The sequence below is a fragment of the Manacus vitellinus genome, unplaced genomic scaffold (assembly GCF_001715985.3).
Source record: "Manacus vitellinus isolate BGI_N305 unplaced genomic scaffold, ASM171598v3 scaffold_2_pilon, whole genome shotgun sequence".
Classification (NCBI taxonomy): domain Eukaryota; kingdom Metazoa; phylum Chordata; class Aves; order Passeriformes; family Pipridae; genus Manacus; species Manacus vitellinus.
In genome coordinates, this window is record NW_021940208.1 from 29,419,004 (window position 1) to 29,437,440 (window position 18,437).

Here is an 18,437-nt window from a genome sequence, read left to right on the forward strand (position 1 = left end):
GCAGTAAGGAAAACATCTCTCTGTTATCAACACTGTTCTCAGCACAAATCCAAACTAGAACCCCTTCACAAGCTACTATGAAGAATATTAGCTCTACAACAGTCAAACCCAGCATATTTTCAACTCCTGATTCCATACCATTTACATCATGCTCAGGTCCCACACTATCCAATACATCCTCATTACCCACCACCACTCATCATCCTTTGATATAACAGATAGGTATTATTCCCTTAGTCTATGGACTACCCCTGTGAAATGTCTGTCAAGCATCCACAAACATCCACAAAGCGTCCATTGATTTTATTCATTCCATGACTTTGGTCTCCATCTGTTATGGTGGTCACTCAGGATGGGAGAGGTGGTGTGTTCTGTGGAGTTACTGGGCACCAAAGCCAGCTCAGGTCAGGTCACTGCTGCACTTGCACTGCTTCTTGTAAGACTTGTCTTCCACTGGTTCAGGTGATTCTTCCTGTAGTAATTCCTGTAACACACAACTCAAATTCCAAGTTACAACAATTTCAGGGTGTTTCCATTACAATCTTCACCCCTGGTCCATTTGGACCAGACTATGGGGTTTAGAATTGCAATTAACTCTTCCCCTTGCTCCAGCTTGGACTTTTCCACAGACCGCAGCCCGTTAGGAGTTTACCTGCTCCAAGTGAAGCCTTATATGTGAGTCTCTTCAGGGGTCTACCTTCTTTGGCATGGACTTACCCACAGCCACAGTCGCATGGTCTTATCCATGGGCCACAATGCCTTCAAAGATGTACCTGTTCCAGAATGGGCTTACCCACAAAAGTAAACCTTTTCCAGTATGGCCTTACCTGTGACTGCAGTCCCCCCAGGGGTGCATCTGCTCTGTCCTGGGCTTGTCCACAGCCACACACACTGAGGTTCTCCAATGTGACTTCAAGCCACTGATGCTTTGAGGTGTACCTTCTCCAGCATGGACTTATCCTTGGGCTACAGTCCCTGCAGAGGTACACTGCTGTAGCACAGACATAACCACGGATACAGATGCTGTGAACTGTACCTTCTCTGGCATGGGCTTATCCAGGGCCACAGATGCCTCAGGGTGTCCTGCTCCCATGTGGACTCATCCACAGGTTACAGTCCTTTCAACTCAAGTTCACACTGGAGTTCTAGCCTGTCCAGTACAGCAGCAATGCCTTGGCCATCTGTCAGCCCCAGAACATCGCCATGGCTGTTATCAAAATGTTCCCAGACACAGCAGACTAAGGTGATAACCAGCACAGCAGCACAGCAAGCAGCCACTAATGACCATTAGACTCTAATATACAGCCAGGCAAGCGAACTCCATGGTAAACATGAGCCTGCCAATTAACAGTTAAACAGCAATAACGGCTATAAAAACCAACCTGGCACGTTCCAAACAAATCTGATGTTATTTTGAGCCCCACATTGGGTGACAAAAAATGACTGCTGTGGTTTAACCCCAGCTGGCAGCTAAGCACCACAACAGCTCACTCTCCCCCAGTGGAATGGGAGACAGAATCAGAAAAGGGAGAAAATTTGTGAGTTGAGATAAAGACAGTTTAACAGGTAAAGCAAAACAAGGAATTTATTCACCACGTCCCACGGGTAGGTGTTCAACCATCTCCAGAAAAGCAGTGCTCCATCATGTGTAGCAGCAACTTGGGAAGACAAACACCATCACTCTGAACATCCCCCCTTCCTTCTTCTTCCCCCAACTATGTGCTCAGCACGAGGCCACACGATATGGAATATCCCTTTGGCCAGGCTGCGTCAGCTGTCCTGGCTGTGTCTCCTCCCAGCTCCTTGTACATTCCCAGCCCACTTTCTGGTGGGGTGGGATGAGAAGCAGAAAAGGCCTTGACTCTGTATCAGCACTGCTCAGCAATAATAAAAACATCTCTGTTATCAACACTGTTTTGGTCACAAATCCAAACCATAGCCTCCATATCGGGTACTGTGAAGAAAATCAGCTCTATCCCAGCCACAGCCAGCACACACAAGTATTTACAGAGTCCCCAGAATCTGAACAACCTGGACTCGTCTTAAAATTATTTGCCAAAAAATTACTGGGTTAAAAAAAAGAAACCACAAGAGGAAAAAAAAACCAACAACCTGGTCTTGGTGATAATTTGCAGCTAATTGACAACAAAAAGCTAAATGACAGATGGCTTGAATACAGCCTAAAGAGTTACTGAATTGGAGATATGCAGACAATAAAAAGCTTGACATATACAAGAGAGGTTACAGTTAATGACTCATCGTGGATGAAAACTTGAGTATCTCAGAGTTTGTACAAAAATTTTGGTGGAAAAAGATGACACCTTTGACCACTGATATTTGACAGTTCTCTGGAAAATTATATGTTCTAGAACAAAAGCAAAAATCAAAACAATTCATTCCAGAAGTATTACAACACAACTGACAAACATCTACTCTTTGTTTGGATTTCAAGTGCAATTTTAGTCAATTTGAATCCATTTCATGGAGAGGCTGCAGCTTTGACAGAGCTATTGCTAAAATCATCTCAGCAACAAAATGTTGCTCAGACTAACTTTACCAATAAATAAACAGCTCCAAGAACCAGCTCCATAGTTTTAAAATTATCCAGTACCTAAATTATCAGATTTGCCAACACTGATTTGCCACTGTTTAATACAGTGTACTAAAAATATTACTGTATTACCTAACAAAAAACCTGAAGAGTTCCAGATCCTTCATTAAAGAACAGTTAAAAAAAAAATCTTGAATTTAGAACATGTTGAGGCAGCTCTTCAAACAAAGTAGAAGAAATAATCGCAAAGGTCAATTTCATTTTTAAACAAAAAAAAATTCTTTGCAAATTTTGGTAAGTTAGGTGGGTAAGAAAGCCAATCTGTGTGACTATATGAAAAAGTCAATCTTCACAATGTTATGGCCTGGAAGCGCTAAAGAAACAGTCAGAATATAAAGGCAACTGAAGACAATTAAGCCCTTTAAAATGCACCAAAATTAGCATTCCTTTTGTCAGATTCAAATAATTCAAGTGCTGTTCTGCCACAAAGGCCATCATCAATTTCTAATTTTAGCTTAATCCACGAAAAAGAAAAATCTTGCATTTCTCTCTGGTGTTTCCTCATTAAGAACACTTAAATTGTACACTGCAATCTGAAGAACACAAACTACGAATTCAAGTTCACACTCCTACAGAGACACACTCACGCACGCACTTGGATATGGCACTCCCAATAAGGGCAATTCAACTACTTATGCTGTGATCCAGCTAAGCAGCGCCTGCCTGAACTGCTACATGATGAGGATCCACCAAAGGCAAGAATTTAGCTACAAGTTACACAAACAAGTAACCTGTCCTAACTTTGAACCCTCAGCCTTCTTATTTCCTCTGCTACACTCAATTACTCTCAATAACATGAAGCTCTACAAGAACAGCATATCCTGATTTTCATTACATGGAATGAGCAGTCATATGACCCTATAAAAAGCCCATTGTAATTAACCCTTACATTTTAAGTCAAACTTATTCCTTGTATTCACATTTTAGGCAAATTCCTTTGTTCCCCTGGTTGCAGCTTATCGATCCAATCGCATCTTATCTAGTCATTCACCTGGACATTTGTAGGCTTAGATTCAGTTTAATCATCATTACTAAAGAGGAAAGTGTTTCTTTCAAAACTTAAGGAGAAGTTTTGTCTACATACAGAACTTCTCAACATTTCTCAGAAGGCAGAATAATACTCTAATACAGGCTGACCCGCTGGGAAGCTGCAGTGCTCAGTGCCTTCATCACCCTGAATTAAGGGTGTGGGAGCTGCTGCCAGCATGGGATGACCAGTACCCAAGCAAGGCCAGTTTGCCAGTAGGAAACAACTTACATATATATTCATAGCTGATCATATACCAGATGTCTGTGTTCCTACAGTCCTGATTGCACAGGACTGACCCAAAACCAGCAGCTTTGCTTAGTCAGGCCCCCTACTCCTCCCTCCTTCATTTGACTTCACGATCTCTCTGTTTTTAAGAACTATGGAAAGCAGGAGCAGCATTTTCAGCTGAAACTAAAGCTCTGAAGCCAACAGGCAGCATCTTGCACCCCGGCTTTGGCCTCCTGACCTCACTGCTTATGTAAAACCGCACTGCAACATGTTGAAAGTGACTGCAGTTAACACCAGTACAATATACAAACAGTGATTTATCAACATTGTATGCTTTATTGAAAGTTGACAAGTGCAACAGTTAAATACATTGACGTGTTACAACTGTAGAGAACATGCACAAAAACATATGCATACTACTATACACATCATATGCAAAAAATCCATACTGGGAAATCCAATTTTTTCTTTTAAATTCATTGCTAGCAGGGCTTGATAATTTTTGGAGTGGTTTTTTCCCATCTTCAACCAAACTACAATGAACAATGATTTACTTCAAGATAATCAGCAGCCAGGGAACTTCAGAAGTTACACAAACAGCATAAATCTGTCAAATTCTGAACAGTTGCGTAGGTGCATTCTTATTTATGTAGCATAAAAAAAAAACAACTTTCCAAACTTCTTCAGATCAGCCAATGAAACAACTAAACTTCAATCTGTACAACCTAAATAGTTACAGTTTTCTATTTTACAAAGTAATTACACTAAATACACAAATATACAGTAGGCAATTAACCTTCATTGTAATTATCCTATGACCCAACAACTGTATGTCACCTACCTGTCTTCTATATATAATACAGCTTTATGCACCTGTCCACTGCTTCAGAAAACGGTGCAAATATTTGCACTTAAGGTTTCAGGTGACAATTAAGTGTTAAACACTGAAATTACCTTTCTCCCTCTTCCTCTTAGATCCTATGCACCAGTCCACACTTTGGAACCCCAATGCACTACAGGGGACTGAGCCACCACTTTTTACTCCAGTCCATTTCTTCACGTTTCCAAGCTTGAAAAGCACTTCATATCAGCTGTATCACTGGATGAGTGGAAGATTTAAAAACAAACCAAAAAAATTCAGGCATGCAGCTTCGTTTCTCAGCCATTTGCAGAAGCTGCTCAAGTCCCCAGTGTACTTGTGCTAATTCTCTGGAAGAAGTTTATTTTATTCAACCAATCTAAGAACAAAGACTCCTTCAAGCCAAAAGGGTAAGGGAGGGAAGAGGGAGACAGATAAGTGCATAATACAGGGGGAAGAAGTCTCTCCTGACATATGCAGGGCATGGAGTCCCCAGTCTGGGTTGCAATATGCATTGAAATGGATGAAGGGTGGCTGTAGCAGATTCCTGCTAGTCCTTCTTGCTCTGGGCAGTCCAGAGGCCAGCAATCACGATGGCAACGACATCTTGAGCTATGCTGAAGGCCCTGAACCCTGTGATGCCGGCTGAGCAGGCTGTTGTGTTGTCCCTTGTGACTGGGAAGAGGAAGGCGGAGAACCAGTCTGCAGCTGTGCTTGGAATTGGGCAAGCTGCTCTGGGCTGGCAAGTGTTTTTAGCAGAGTATTTTCTTGCTCCAGCTGTGAGTTCTTCTCGATCAGCTCTTTGATTTGCTCTTTCAGGACCTCCACTTCCTCCCTTACTGCGTACATCAAGTGGCTCTTTACCAGATCCTGAAACGCAGAAGAGAGCGGGTGCATTAGGAAAGCAGCCCAGCGTCAGGCCCAGGCTCCCACTCTGCCCAGCCAGAGACGCAACGGATCCCCCTCTGCAGAGAGCCAGTGTGCCCCAGCTCTGCATCCCAGCGAAGGCACCGGCCCGGGTCAGTCCCTCGCAGGGCCCGGGCTGTCACACACGTGCGGACCGGGGAGGGCAGCAAGGCCCCGGCCCCGGCTCCAAGGCCCGCCCCGGCTCCAGGCCCGCCCCGCGCGCCGGCTGCAGCCGTTTGGGCACAGGTTGCCGCATTTCCCTCCCTCCCGCCTTCCGCGCGCGGCCGCGGGTGACGTCAGGGCGCGGCGCGGCCAATGGGCGGCCGAGTTATTTATAGCCGGGAGTTAAAGGCTCGCAGTTTGCCTAGCAACAGCCGGAGAGGCTCCCGGGAGAGCGGCTCCAGGCACCGCTCCAGTAACAAAGGGCGGCCGGGCCCCCGGCACCGCGCCGGGCGGGGGCCGGGATAGCGGCCGCGGCGGCCCCCGAGGGAAAGCCGCCGGCTCCTGGCACCGGGATGCCCGTGCCGCCCGCCGGGAGAAGGGCATGACAGCAGAGAACGCCCCGGAGACAGCGCGAGGGGGATGCCCTCGATTGGCTTGCGCTCCCCTGCGCTTGGAGCAAAGTTAAAAAAATAAAATGAAAAGTGCCCCGGAACGCCTCCTCTTTGGGGGTGTAAAACCCCACAAACACACGCCGCTTTCTGCCCCAGCAGCGCCCCTCCGCCGCCGCATGGAGCCGCGATCAATCGCTTGGGAAGGCAGGAGCCAAGCGCAATGCCGTCATTCCCTCCGCGGCATCGATACAGAAACGTGCGCGTTCCTCCCCGCAGGAAGCCTTTGATCAATTAAAAATAAATTAAAAAAAAAAAAAAACAACACGCAGACGAAAAAAAAAAAGCCTCTCAACCCAAACCCGTGTCTCCCCCTTCCTCCCCGGTCCCGCTACCAAACTGTGTCCCCGCACGGGTTAACCATCGCCCGCCGCATCCCCATATTGTTTACTGCTTCAAACACGAACAAGGTTTTATGCCCCCATCGGTACGTACCATCGCTTGCTCGATTTTGTTGTCGATAGCTACTACGCTTGCACCAGAGGAGCTGCAAGAGAGAAAGAAAGAGAGAGAAAAAAAAAAACATTAGCAGCGTCTGAATTATTTAAGAGACAAGAGACGCGGGCATTGGTAGCCAGTTGGCTGAGAAAGTCATCCTCACGCTGGCTTGCCGCCGCCTCACCGGGATGCTCCAATGCAGCAAAGCAACCTGTGAAGCTCCCGAGCCCCCCGCCCGCAGCCAAACCAAGTACCCCTACATTTTGTTCCCCAACAGTCCACAAAGATGGAGCTCGACTGCAGGCTGCGGCAGAAGCGCTGGGCGCCGGGGAGGGCAGCACCTCCAGGGGGAGAGGCGGGCGCCCGGTGCCCGCCGCTGGCGGCTCCCCCGACAAAGGAGCCAGCCCGGCGCTCACCTGCCCCGCCACCGCCGCGCCGGCACAGCCGCTCGGACACAACACTTATTTACCTACTGTCGAGCCTCAGAGACGAGTTGTCGGTGCCCAGCAAGGACGATAAGAACGAAATCGAGAAGTGTCTTAGTTGATAAACTCCTAGATCCATTGCCACCGGTCTACAACATTGGGCATTCATGCGACCGCGGCCAGAAACGCTCCACGGGGAAAAAAAAAAAATCAGGTCTCGCTCCTCCCGGCGGCGTGTGTGCGTGCGGGGCCGCTCCGCCGGGCGAGGCGGGGCCGGGACCCTGCGGGCCGTGCGGGCGCGCTCGGCCGGCTGGGCGCGGGTCAGCCGCCTCCGCCGCGCAGCACAAAACCCGGGCAATCCGGCCCCCCCATCATTTATGGACGCCGGCGCCGCCCCCATTGGCTGCGCCGCCCGGGCCCCCCCCCGCGCGCCTGCGTATTATCGCGCCGCCCCCCCGTCCGGCGGCGGCCCCCGCGGGAACGGGCGCCGCGCGCGGGGGGGGCGGGGAGGAGGAGGCTCCGTCCCCCCGCAACCGCGAACCCCGCGGCGCGGCGGGTGCCGGCGCGCCGCCCGGCCGTGCGACCTGCACCCGCACAAACGGGGAGGGGAGGTAAAAATAAATAATGAAATAATAATTAATAATAATTATTATTGTTATTGTTATTATCGGGCCAAGGAGCGGCGGGGAAACCCCCGCACGGCCTGGCGGGAGCGCGGGACGCGCCGAGGGGCCGCCAGTGGCCGCGCCCGACACCGCCACCTCTCGGCGCGCGCAGCGCCGCACCCGGGGACAAGATCCAGAGCGGACATTCCTGGTGCCGGCTCCCAAGGCTTATCCAGTGACCCGAACCGCAGTCTCCGCCCGAGATCCGCAAACTTCAGTCTCGGAAAGCAAACCCCACACCCGGCAGCTCTGCCCGCTTCGTCCATGCAAGGCAGTAAAGGCAGGATACTCACACACTGCAGGTAAAACTGCTTTAGACTCCTAAGATCCCCCTTTATCCCTTGCACACACCTTACGTGCCCATAAAACTACTTCTGAAAAAAATTTTTCAGCCACTGATCGTCTACAAAAAGTAGCACAAACCTGTGGATTTCTAGCAGGCCAGCTGACACTATTCTACAATGTAACAGGGAAAATGCCTCTTCACTTATCTTTAGATTGCACCATAAGGGCACTTACAGTCTTAAAAGTTGCAGCAGCACATGCATTAATAATTCAGGAAAATATTCTTCCCCCACCTAACTGGTGTTTTTCTCAACAAATGTTATGCTCTCATGTCATGGAACACAGCAACTACAGTCACTGCCCATTCAAGTGATCCTCTCTACCAGTAATAGCTTAGAAAGAGACCCAATGCTAAACTACGCCAACACAAAATACTGCCACAAGAAACAGCCAACCTCTAAAACCACTATTTTCTAGACCTGCACTTTCATTGAGTCATTACAGTACTTAAAGGCGCAAAAAAAATAAAGTCAAAAACCTCTTCCATTCTCTATAGTATACTTCTCCAAGAGCTACAAGTCACAAGCATCACAGGTGTTGCTCCCAGAGAAGCAGGAAAGCCAGGAGGCACGGAGTAATCATCTTAAAACTAAATTTAGCATTTGCGTATCTGCATCATCCTTCTTAGTTTATTTATGTTGTCCTAGACTACTATTCTTTCATTCAATAATGCCAGCAGAGTAGTACAAACTAATCCTATTCACAGGGAGGTCACATTTAAGAATAAGAGTTCCTCATAGCCACACTTTTCCTGTTACCACATAGCGTTCCCATCCTCCAAGGGCACAACTCGTGGGATATCTGGGGAACTTGCACAAGATAGCACGAAACAGGCTGAAAATTAAAGGAAGTTTTTTAGAAAAAAACCTTGTCTGTACCGACTCACAAACGTATAACAGCAAGTAAACTGGAAGCAACACATTAGAACATGCATCAGGCTCCAGCTTCCCAGCTCCTGATGGACAAACACCAGTAACCATGTGTTGTACCAACACTTCACTCAACCACTTCCTCTGCAGAGGTTACTTACTACACACCATAGTACTCATTGTATTCAGTGATCAAGTAAGGCATTCGATAAACAGATCCAGAACCACATAATCTGTACTGGAGTCTGTATTAGCTTCAGTCTTAGACTTGACCTAAATTAATGTTTTATGATGGGTTGGGCTTGAAAATCAGTAATGTCTTGAATAACTCCCCATGGCAGTTAGTCAGGACAATTATCGATATTGCAGCTGGACACAGCCTCTGGGGCAATCTCTGTCCCTGGAACTTCTTAATCAGGGGCAGAGTAGGTATAAATAAGTTCTATCGCTGCTAATCAGGTTCTTATAAAAGAACTTGAAGACAGCAAACTCACAGGTCTGAACAGACATACCCTCCAAACACCTGTTGCAGGTGCTGCAAGACAGATAGCAGACATTTGTATGTGGTTTCATTTATACATGTAAAAATAATGTCATGGATGCTTTCTAAGATGTTTGTTGGTGCTGCCATAATGACTGATAGTTATCGAATGCCATTAGTCCATTTAATACAGAAAAATTATACATTTCTCAGACTAAATTAACAATAAATAACACTGCCCTCTTTAATCTATATTAATCTTCACGAAAAAGAGATAACAGATATGATCCTAAATCAAATTCCCACTAAACTCAGTAACCATGTTCCATTAACTTCAGTGGGCTTTTAGCAAAAGCTGTCATTTATTTTTAGATGCCTACAAGCAGAGTTGTGATTCAACAGAAAGCTATCACAGCTGCGTAAGTAGGACTGCATATTAATATGCACGTTCTGCTTTGCCCACTCCGTAAGAAAGCAAACCATAAGTGTCCCTTTAGGGCTGAGAAAGGGCTAAGCGCTCGGATCATCTAGGAAATAAAAAACCCCACGACATTAATTACTTTCATCCCCGAAACTGGGGTGAGTTTCTGGGGAGGAGGGGAGAGCACCACTATCTCCGACGTTCTCATTTCAACACCACGTTATCTGCCTGACAAGGACAGAGACTGAACTGCATATTTAAAGGTTGGGGGGTTGATGTTGCTTTTTAAAAATATCTCATTTATGAAATAAAACAGTATATGGAAGATTTAAGGAAAATAGTCCTCCAAACTCCATTTCACATTAGAAGGGCGTCAAGATGTCTACTGTGACTCAAAACCTTCTAACCACCTCTTTTAACACCTCATTAACAGATAATAGAAGATTTTAGACTCCTGCAAAAGCTTACATTCCTGGGAGCAGAGGTGAGAAGGGCTGCAGAATTCCCCATTTCTGTAAAGCCGCTCTGGGTTTGCACTTCGCTAGACAAATTTATGCCCGTTAGCCCTGGATATGCAACGAAGGCCGTTTGTTGAGTCCACTCACACGGGATCACAGACTTTGGAAGCCTGCATGTCTATGGAGCACCCCAGGTGTTCACAAACTGCATAAAGTAATAGAAGATCGAGATGGGTTACTGAGAAACCAGCAGGGGAGACTACAATATAGCAAAGAAGTATCTCACCAGCACCTTTGATCCTCCATATAAGGTAATCAAGGACTTTTTAGTAGGCGTCACCTTTTGTAGTGTTTCAGTTCTTAAAAACTGTTTCTCCCACCAAATAGTTTCCTCTTGTCTCAATTTATTCCTGCTTAGCACTTGAGAAAAGTGCTTTTCATCTTAAGCACGTAACAAGGTAAGCTGCAGCACAGAGTCATTCTGTCTCTATGCAAGTCTGGTTTCGCATATTTCTGTGTGTGTTAAAATACTCTTTCACTTAAAAAATATCTTTCAAGTGTCTTGTCAAAGTATGCTCCCTTCAGATTGTAACATTAAAAGTCCTAGACAAGCATCTCCTGAACTTAAAATAAATCTTGTCTTTTGATTATGTTACAAAAAGACATCACACCAGAAACCATATCAGAAAACAGCAATTTCTGTCACAGCACACTTTCATCTTATGCTATAGACAGGCTGTGGACTCCCAACTACAGAATAACAAGTACCGAAGAGGTTAAAATTAAAATCTGCTTTTTCCTCAAGAAAAGGCTACAGTGATTAGATTCCATCTGACTGTGCATTTCACTTGGCATCTAAAAATGGTGAATAAATGGCAGAGTATTATTCTCCCTTAAAATTCATAAATTCAAAACTCTGTGTATTGACAGACATCTTCTTCCCCCCCCCCCTTCCCCGCCAATATCCAATTTATACAAAATTGCTCCAAGCTAACAACCAACCGAGAAAACTCTGGCTGCAGCTGACATCAAGGACTAAATGTTTATTTATTTCAATAGGCCATAATTTTTTTTCTTCATCTCAGTAAAGGCATATAACCAGAGAAGCTGTCCAGGGAACTTTTTTCCCCACGGTCAGTCACATATATATATATATATATGTTTTAGCAGACTAAGGGGGGGGGGGAAACAAAAGAAAAAAGAAAGAAAAGGAAAACCACCATCAAAAAAACACACCCCCACAAGCCCACCACGTCAGATAGTCTAAATAAAGATCACAGAATCTCAGCCAACTTCCTTTTCCAGTCCCAAATCTTTAGATAAGATCTTGATTTAAAGAAACCAAACCCTTGGGAACTTACTGCTCAGCTCCAAAGGCTAACATATATTTCATTTCTAGACTGAATTCTGCAAATTTCAATTTACATACTTCTAAATTGAAGAAGCTCTTGCTATGAGATATTACTCTATCAGTTTTCCTAAATGTGTGTTTTTCCTCCCCTATAGTTAAGTTATTTGCATCTATAATTCAATTTATTAGTTTGCTAGAAATTTGGGGTTAGTTCGATTTAAAAAAAAAAAAAAACAGATAAAAGGGAAAACTATGCAAGACACTAGTGAAATGAAGTGCTATAATTTCTTTTTTTTTTTCCAGATGTGCAAGCATAACTAAATAAATATTTAGTGGAAAGAATACATACACCCTAGTGGGGCTCTGGAAATAACCTGACAGCATCTCTAATCACAGTGCATACACAGAAGTATCATGCTGTGAGCTCCGCACAAGAGACAGAAGGCTGCATTTAAAGCAAGAAGATAACCCTGTAAGATCAAAAGACAAACAAGGAGCAGTTCTCACTGGTTCCTCTGAGGATATCCTCTTTCTCTTTGACAGGCAACTAATTGCTAAGTCAACCTCAGTTGTTTTTAATGAGAATATTGTGATTCTACCAATTCAAATGCTGACAAAACAAAACATTAGGTCCATATCAAGTACCTGGATGTAGCCAAACAAAGAGGATCCACTCTTTACTGGTCAGAGAGAACTCTGCAAGGAAATATGAGCCATCTTAAAGCAATCTGGATGCTTAGAGAGGGATATATGGCATCCCCCTTCCTGAGATCATCCACAGATAACCATCTAGCAATGTAGCTGAGATGAAGGACCCTGTTCTATGTATATCCACTGAGTTTTAAAGTCTCCCCACAGAGTCAACTGAGGTCTATCATAACTCAAAACCTGAAATTACATCCAGATGCTACTCCACTTAAATTTAACAGAGCTATACATTTTCAGTAACATGTAGCTTGGGAAGCACATGATCCAACAAGATCCAACCTTAAAATGAGTAAGTGAAAAATATTTAACTTCATTAAGAGTGAAAAAGCCCTCCTCAGTATCCTCTCAAGTGCCCTTGAGCAAGAACCGCAAAGGAAGAAATCAACCAACCATGTTAGCATCCTGAAAGTTTTAAGTGAGACATCTGAGCCAGGAATTGATTTTCTTTTCTCCAGAGAGCTGCATACAGTATCATTCTGCATGCTGACACTGCCCCAGTATGGAAGGGGAAAAGATGCTTAGTGTCATAAATCAGTATATATAGAAAAGTGATAAAATGTTACAACCTAAAAGTTTCACTATCCAAAGCATGGAGCTGAAATTAATTTTTCCTTTGTGTGAAATTAGGCTTAAATAATTTTAGATTTAACTCAAAGTGTGTTCAATTCCCTAGTCTCATGTGTAGCTCTTTCAAGTGTAATGCTTCTCTCAAAGGCAAGAAGAACACCTCAAGGTAAAAACCACTTACAGTAGCATTTAATCCCACTTGTTGTAACTGTACAACATATTTTTCAAGCACATACTCCAAAATTAAATGAAGAGGGGAGGAAAGAGAGTCACTGAAGCATTTCAAGTTACAGCTAACATAAGAAAAGAACATGGCAAGTATAGGAAGGAGTTTGGCACATTGACATGATGAGCGTTTGGAAAGATGAAATTCTCTGTATTAAAAGGCATCTCTGACCAAAAGGATAAATAGCCCAGGAGGAACTTCAGGATAATGACTGACATCCACCCACCCCAGACTACCTCGATAGCACATAGTGAGATTTAGTAATCAAATTAAAAACTAGTCAAATTAACCTGTAACTGAGAAGGGTCACCTTCTATTATTTTTAAAATTCTTAATATCTTCTGTTTCCTTAAGGTTGCAGAAAAGTGACTTTTCTGTAGGGTCCTGGAGCTTCTGGAGGCTCCCAGAGGGATCCTGGGGGATCCTGGAGCTTCCAAAGGATCCTGGAGGTTCTGGAGGATCCTGGAGCTTTTGGAGGGTTCCAGTTGGATCCCAGTGCTCCCAGTGGGGTCTTGGGGCTCCCAGTGGATCCCAGTGAGATCCTGGGGCTCCCAGTGGGACCCAGCTGTCCCAGTGGATCCCAGAGCCCCACTGGGACATTTCCACGAAATGGAAATACTGTCTTACTGAGTGGTGATAACTGTGGAAATGGGGGATGGAGGACCTTAAGCCCCTCCATTTCCTCCATCCACAGACCCTCCATCCACAGGTGTAAAGCTTACACCCGGTGTGCCTTTTTTGTTTGTTTTAACTATTGAATCCATTCCTTCCTCTTTTCCCACCTCCTCCCCTTTTTCTAATTGTTCCCCTTGAAACTATATTGGAAATCTTGGATTGGCTAATAATTTAGTCATGCTTATTAAAAAAGTATTTATATGGCATTAACAGCTGGCTTACACTTCTCACTGAATATCATTTGCCCTTTGATGGCCATTTTTCAGTGCAACACTTAATATTATGCCTGTATTTCCCACGCCAGAAACCTATCAGACTAGAAGCCAACTCAAAGTTGCTAGGAACAAAACCAAAACCTCTGCAATTAACCTGCGTGTTCCTATGGTCTTCAGGAAGTTTGGAACGAAGTGCCCTACCCCAGCTTTTACTGAAATGAGTAAAAACAGCCAATGATGAAGAGAAAAGTAAGGAAACTAAACAAAGTAAGACTTCCGTGTGGGAAATGAGCACCTCGGGATCAGATGGAGGTCGACCCCTTCTCAGCTTGTGAGGTGGCAGATCGCTCATTACCACCCTGCTGTGCAGAACGATTTTTAAGCCCATTCTGTTAAATAATAATAAACTCCCAACACTGCAATTCGTTAACACATGTAGGACAATGAAGACGATAAGCTGTGAGTTCAATGCCACTTTTCTTCTTTAGCAAATACATTAAGACAACAGATCTCTATCCAATTGACCTTTTACATTCCCACAATTTCAATCCCTCTGCAATCACTGGCACACAGCTTGACAGGTATCAGCAGTATCAATGAACAATTAAGCAAACTTTCAGATTAACTCCTCTGGCTCTAATGCATGCATATTACAAAAATTCCTAATACCATATTTCCTAATCTCTGAGTGGTCAAAATAATCTACTCTAGTTATGCCTCAACACACAGTTTATCATTTGGTGACCACCTAAAAAAAAAGGAAAATTCAAGACCTGCTGTTCCACCGAAGCAGAACTGCACTTTAACAGGTTGAATTCACTGTAGTGTATTTAAAGGTATTTTTATACCTGAATGGAGATTTTAATTTATAGAAATCAAACCCCATGTACCTCCAACCAATCACCAGTCAGGAAGCAGGGGGAGAATTTCCAGAAACACGTAAGAATGTGACCTGATTTATTGCACAGTGCAGTGTATCCCAGTCTTGTTCCCCGTTATCAGCCACCAAATCGAGCATTTGTTGGATGATTTCCTGCCTAACCTGTACCTTCCTCCACCCCCTTTCCTGGGAAAACAAGGATATGAGAGGAATTCGATGAATGCCTATGCTTCAACTCTGAAAAACAGGTAAAGCTCGACTCTGGAGTGTGAAAGCACTCACAGGCTTCTTAATCCAGGCATAGCTTCAGTAAATCAAGAGACACAAATCCTGCTGACTCACAACCGCAGAAATCCCAATACAGTATCTCTATATAAATACCATTTACACTCTCCTTGCTGAAGGAATAAATTGTAAAGCAATATTGATTTGAAATAGAACGCAAGATACCTGGGAAAATATGTAAGACTGCGAAATGAGGTGTGCTTAAAAACTTAAAAATTACCTAAAGACAACCAGATCGAAATTTTAATTTGACCTGGCTTTAGAGATGTATTACCTACTTTAGCACAACACTTCGTTCTTGTAACCCTGCCACACTGCAAACCAAAAAGAACAGAACACAGATGTGCTGGCTCAGCATATTTTGAACATGTCCCTGGAGTACCTTCTAGGCCAGAAACTGTGAATAGCTGGCATTGGTCCAGGTCATCTACATAAAGCCCGAATATCCTGATGGCCTGTTTCTCCTTCAAGTGTGATTCAGCCTTCCTCAGTAACCCTACTGATCCTCTAAAGGAACCTCAGGCAGTAAGAAGCTCTCATTTTCCACAGGACAGCATCTTCTAGCTTATAAGCAGCAAGTACCTGAGGCTGTTGGATCCATGGTGGCCACGTGGGGCAGACACCACCACGCACATTTAGCCACCCTTGAGGTAGACATTCTGCAAACAGCAGAAAACATACTCTTAATCTTTTAATACACATTGCAAAGGAAAGATTACAGCATATTATTCCATACCTAATCAGTATCTGGGTAACTGTCATTATGCAGAGACGACTAAATTTATGAGTGGCACCCCGTTTATGAAGCAGTCTTGTTTGCTCCCTAAAACTGCTGATGCCAGTTTTCTGGTGGATATCCACCTAAAATGTTTCATTAGATGTTCCAAGGGTCTTTTGTACAAAACAAGGTCCAAAGCTCACGTATATATTATGCCAGGTATGTATCACTTCTGAAAAACAATTACTTCATCCTCCAGAAACCACTGACATTACAATGACACCCTAAACCTCTGTGGCCTAAAAAAATTTAAAACAAAACCCAATCCCCACAAAAACAAAACCCAAAAAACTCCAGTATCAGAAGTCAGAGATGAGTAACCCACTTAGTAATGCATGGGAGTCCAAAACAGCTCCCAGGTGTGTTTCCTCATTCTCACAAAGGGTGTTAGCCCAGTGGCCATTCTTCTACAGCATCAACACCATGAGCTGTGACACCCTGTCAAGACATGGGAAGGAGAGAAAATCCTTGCTGTGATACAGGATTTAAAGCCCCTCTTCCAGCTCTGCCAATGCAGCCAGGCAATGACTGCTGCAGTGTCCCATCAAGCACAGAGGACAAGTCATCTCTTCTAAAACCCACTCTAGGCAACCTCCCATCCAGGTACAGAACAGGGGAATTCCTCTCTGACTCTTCCCAGCTACTGCTAATTGCTAGAGGCCCTGGCCAGGTGAACAGCAACATCAATCAGCAGCTCAAGTAGAAGCAGTCATGACAACTATAAACAAAAATATTTACAAGTGAATGTTTGAGTCACAGGGTAGCCCTGCTGCAACTCAGATAGGCTCCTGCCTCGAATTAGTTTACCCAAACCTGTTTTTCAGCCCCATTTCTGAAGAACTCAGCATTTAAAACAAGTTGTTGATAAGATGAAGCGGGTAGAAAAGAAGCACTGAGCCGATTTCGAGATTGGGGTTGGGGACATTTAGTTATAGACTGAAAAGAAGTCAAGGTACTTGAAAGGATCCTTTAAGTCATTGGAAGGATCAAGATGTGACTTGAGTGAAAAATTACCTTTGAATAGGTTTCAGGGGTTGGGTTGTTAGACTTTTATTTTTTCACATTAGAGTAAAACTATTTAATATTTGCCTAATGATGAATTAAAGCCTGTCTTTTAAAAACAGTAAGAACAATTAGTCCATAAATATAGTGGGTTTTCTATCCCTTGATATCCCCATTTCCAGCTGCCTAGTGCTAGACAGCTCTCCAATAGCACATAGACATTAGGGATCCCTTTTCTAAGTGCTCCTCTTTCCTCCAGAAAGCGACACACAACTGCATGCTCTCTCTCAAATTCTGCATCTAACCAGAAAAAGGTAAATGCTTCTTTGCATTTGACCCATGCATTCAGCAGGGTCAGTTTTGGGAGAAAACATAGAACTGTATTCAATATTAGCCAGGAACAGCTGCCAGAGAGGTTAAACCTTCATTTGCAATGGTGACGTGACAGCCAGCCAACTGTAACCCACAGAAAAACAACAAAGGGAAAAGCAGCATCTCTGCAAGAGAAACTAGAGGAAACAAAAGCAACCGAGAATAGAAAGTAGCTTGCTGAATAAGACTACAGGAAAAATTGTAAACATTTTCTGTATAATGTTAACAGATGCAGACTTTGGTTTATGACTAGAGGTGACACAACACGCTCCTAGGTGTATCAGTAAAAAAGTCAGTTACAGCAAAACCTTTTAATAAAATGCAGAAAGGTTAATGAAAATCACACATCTACTCCACCATATTTTTTTCATTACACGTTTCATGGAATAACTTGGTTCATGGTAGGAAACAATCTTCTCAGTACTACCTTTCTTGTTCAGTAACATATGATGACACCAGTCACTGCTGCATACACATGCTGCTCCTTCATAACATACCTGTTGCCATCATATATCAATTGCTACTACAGAATATTTCCATTAGACTGGTTCCTTACACATTCAGATTAATTTAGTATAATTTTCAATGTCCATTTAAAAGTTCAAGCATGTTTTCAGAAACTGCTGATTACTGAAAAAATTAAAATTGAGCTTTTAGAAAAAGGTTTTCAATGTATAATTTTTTATTCTTTGAAGAGGCACCATTCAGAGATAAAAGCTATTCTCCACAGGCAATACCACAAACATAACTTGACAAAAATGTCAAGTTAAATATATGTGTTAGTTGATATTTGTCAAAATTTATATAGAATCAAGGGGGTTGGATTTAAAGGGTGTGCCATAACAAAAGCACCAGTTTAGAGATCAGAAGTTTAGAGATCAGAAACTCCATGCTTCCTCCCACAGATGGGTATTTGCCTTCTATACACAGAAAAACAACTCTGCAACATGAAGAGTCAAGGCAATTCCCTCCCCCCCACTGTCATGTATTTTTAACTCAGTAAAATAATTCTTCTGATTCACCAAGTTACT

The 18,437-nt window shown here is 43.8% G+C and overlaps 1 protein-coding gene across 5 annotated transcripts in view; it reads right to left on the minus strand.

Moving 5' to 3' along the window:
• Window positions 1-4,185: 4,185 nt before the first annotated feature.
• The window catches only part of TSC22D1 (TSC22 domain family member 1), a 91,870-nt gene continuing 77,618 nt past the window's right edge, over window positions 4,186-18,437 (minus strand). For 2 of the 5 annotated variants that reach the window (XM_029960858.1, XM_018071235.1), the window contains exons 2-3: window positions 6,681-6,732; window positions 4,186-5,598 (exon numbers count right to left, since the gene is read on the minus strand). In XM_029960858.1, the coding sequence (XP_029816718.1) occupies window positions 5,341-5,598; window positions 6,681-6,732 (310 nt within the window). In that variant the 3' untranslated portion in view covers window positions 4,186-5,340. Of the gene's footprint in view, window positions 5,599-6,680; window positions 6,733-6,943; window positions 7,026-7,152; window positions 7,455-18,437 lie in introns of those variants that run through there. The other 3 variants (XM_018071234.2, XM_018071237.1, XM_018071238.1) reach the window with 3 other exon arrangements.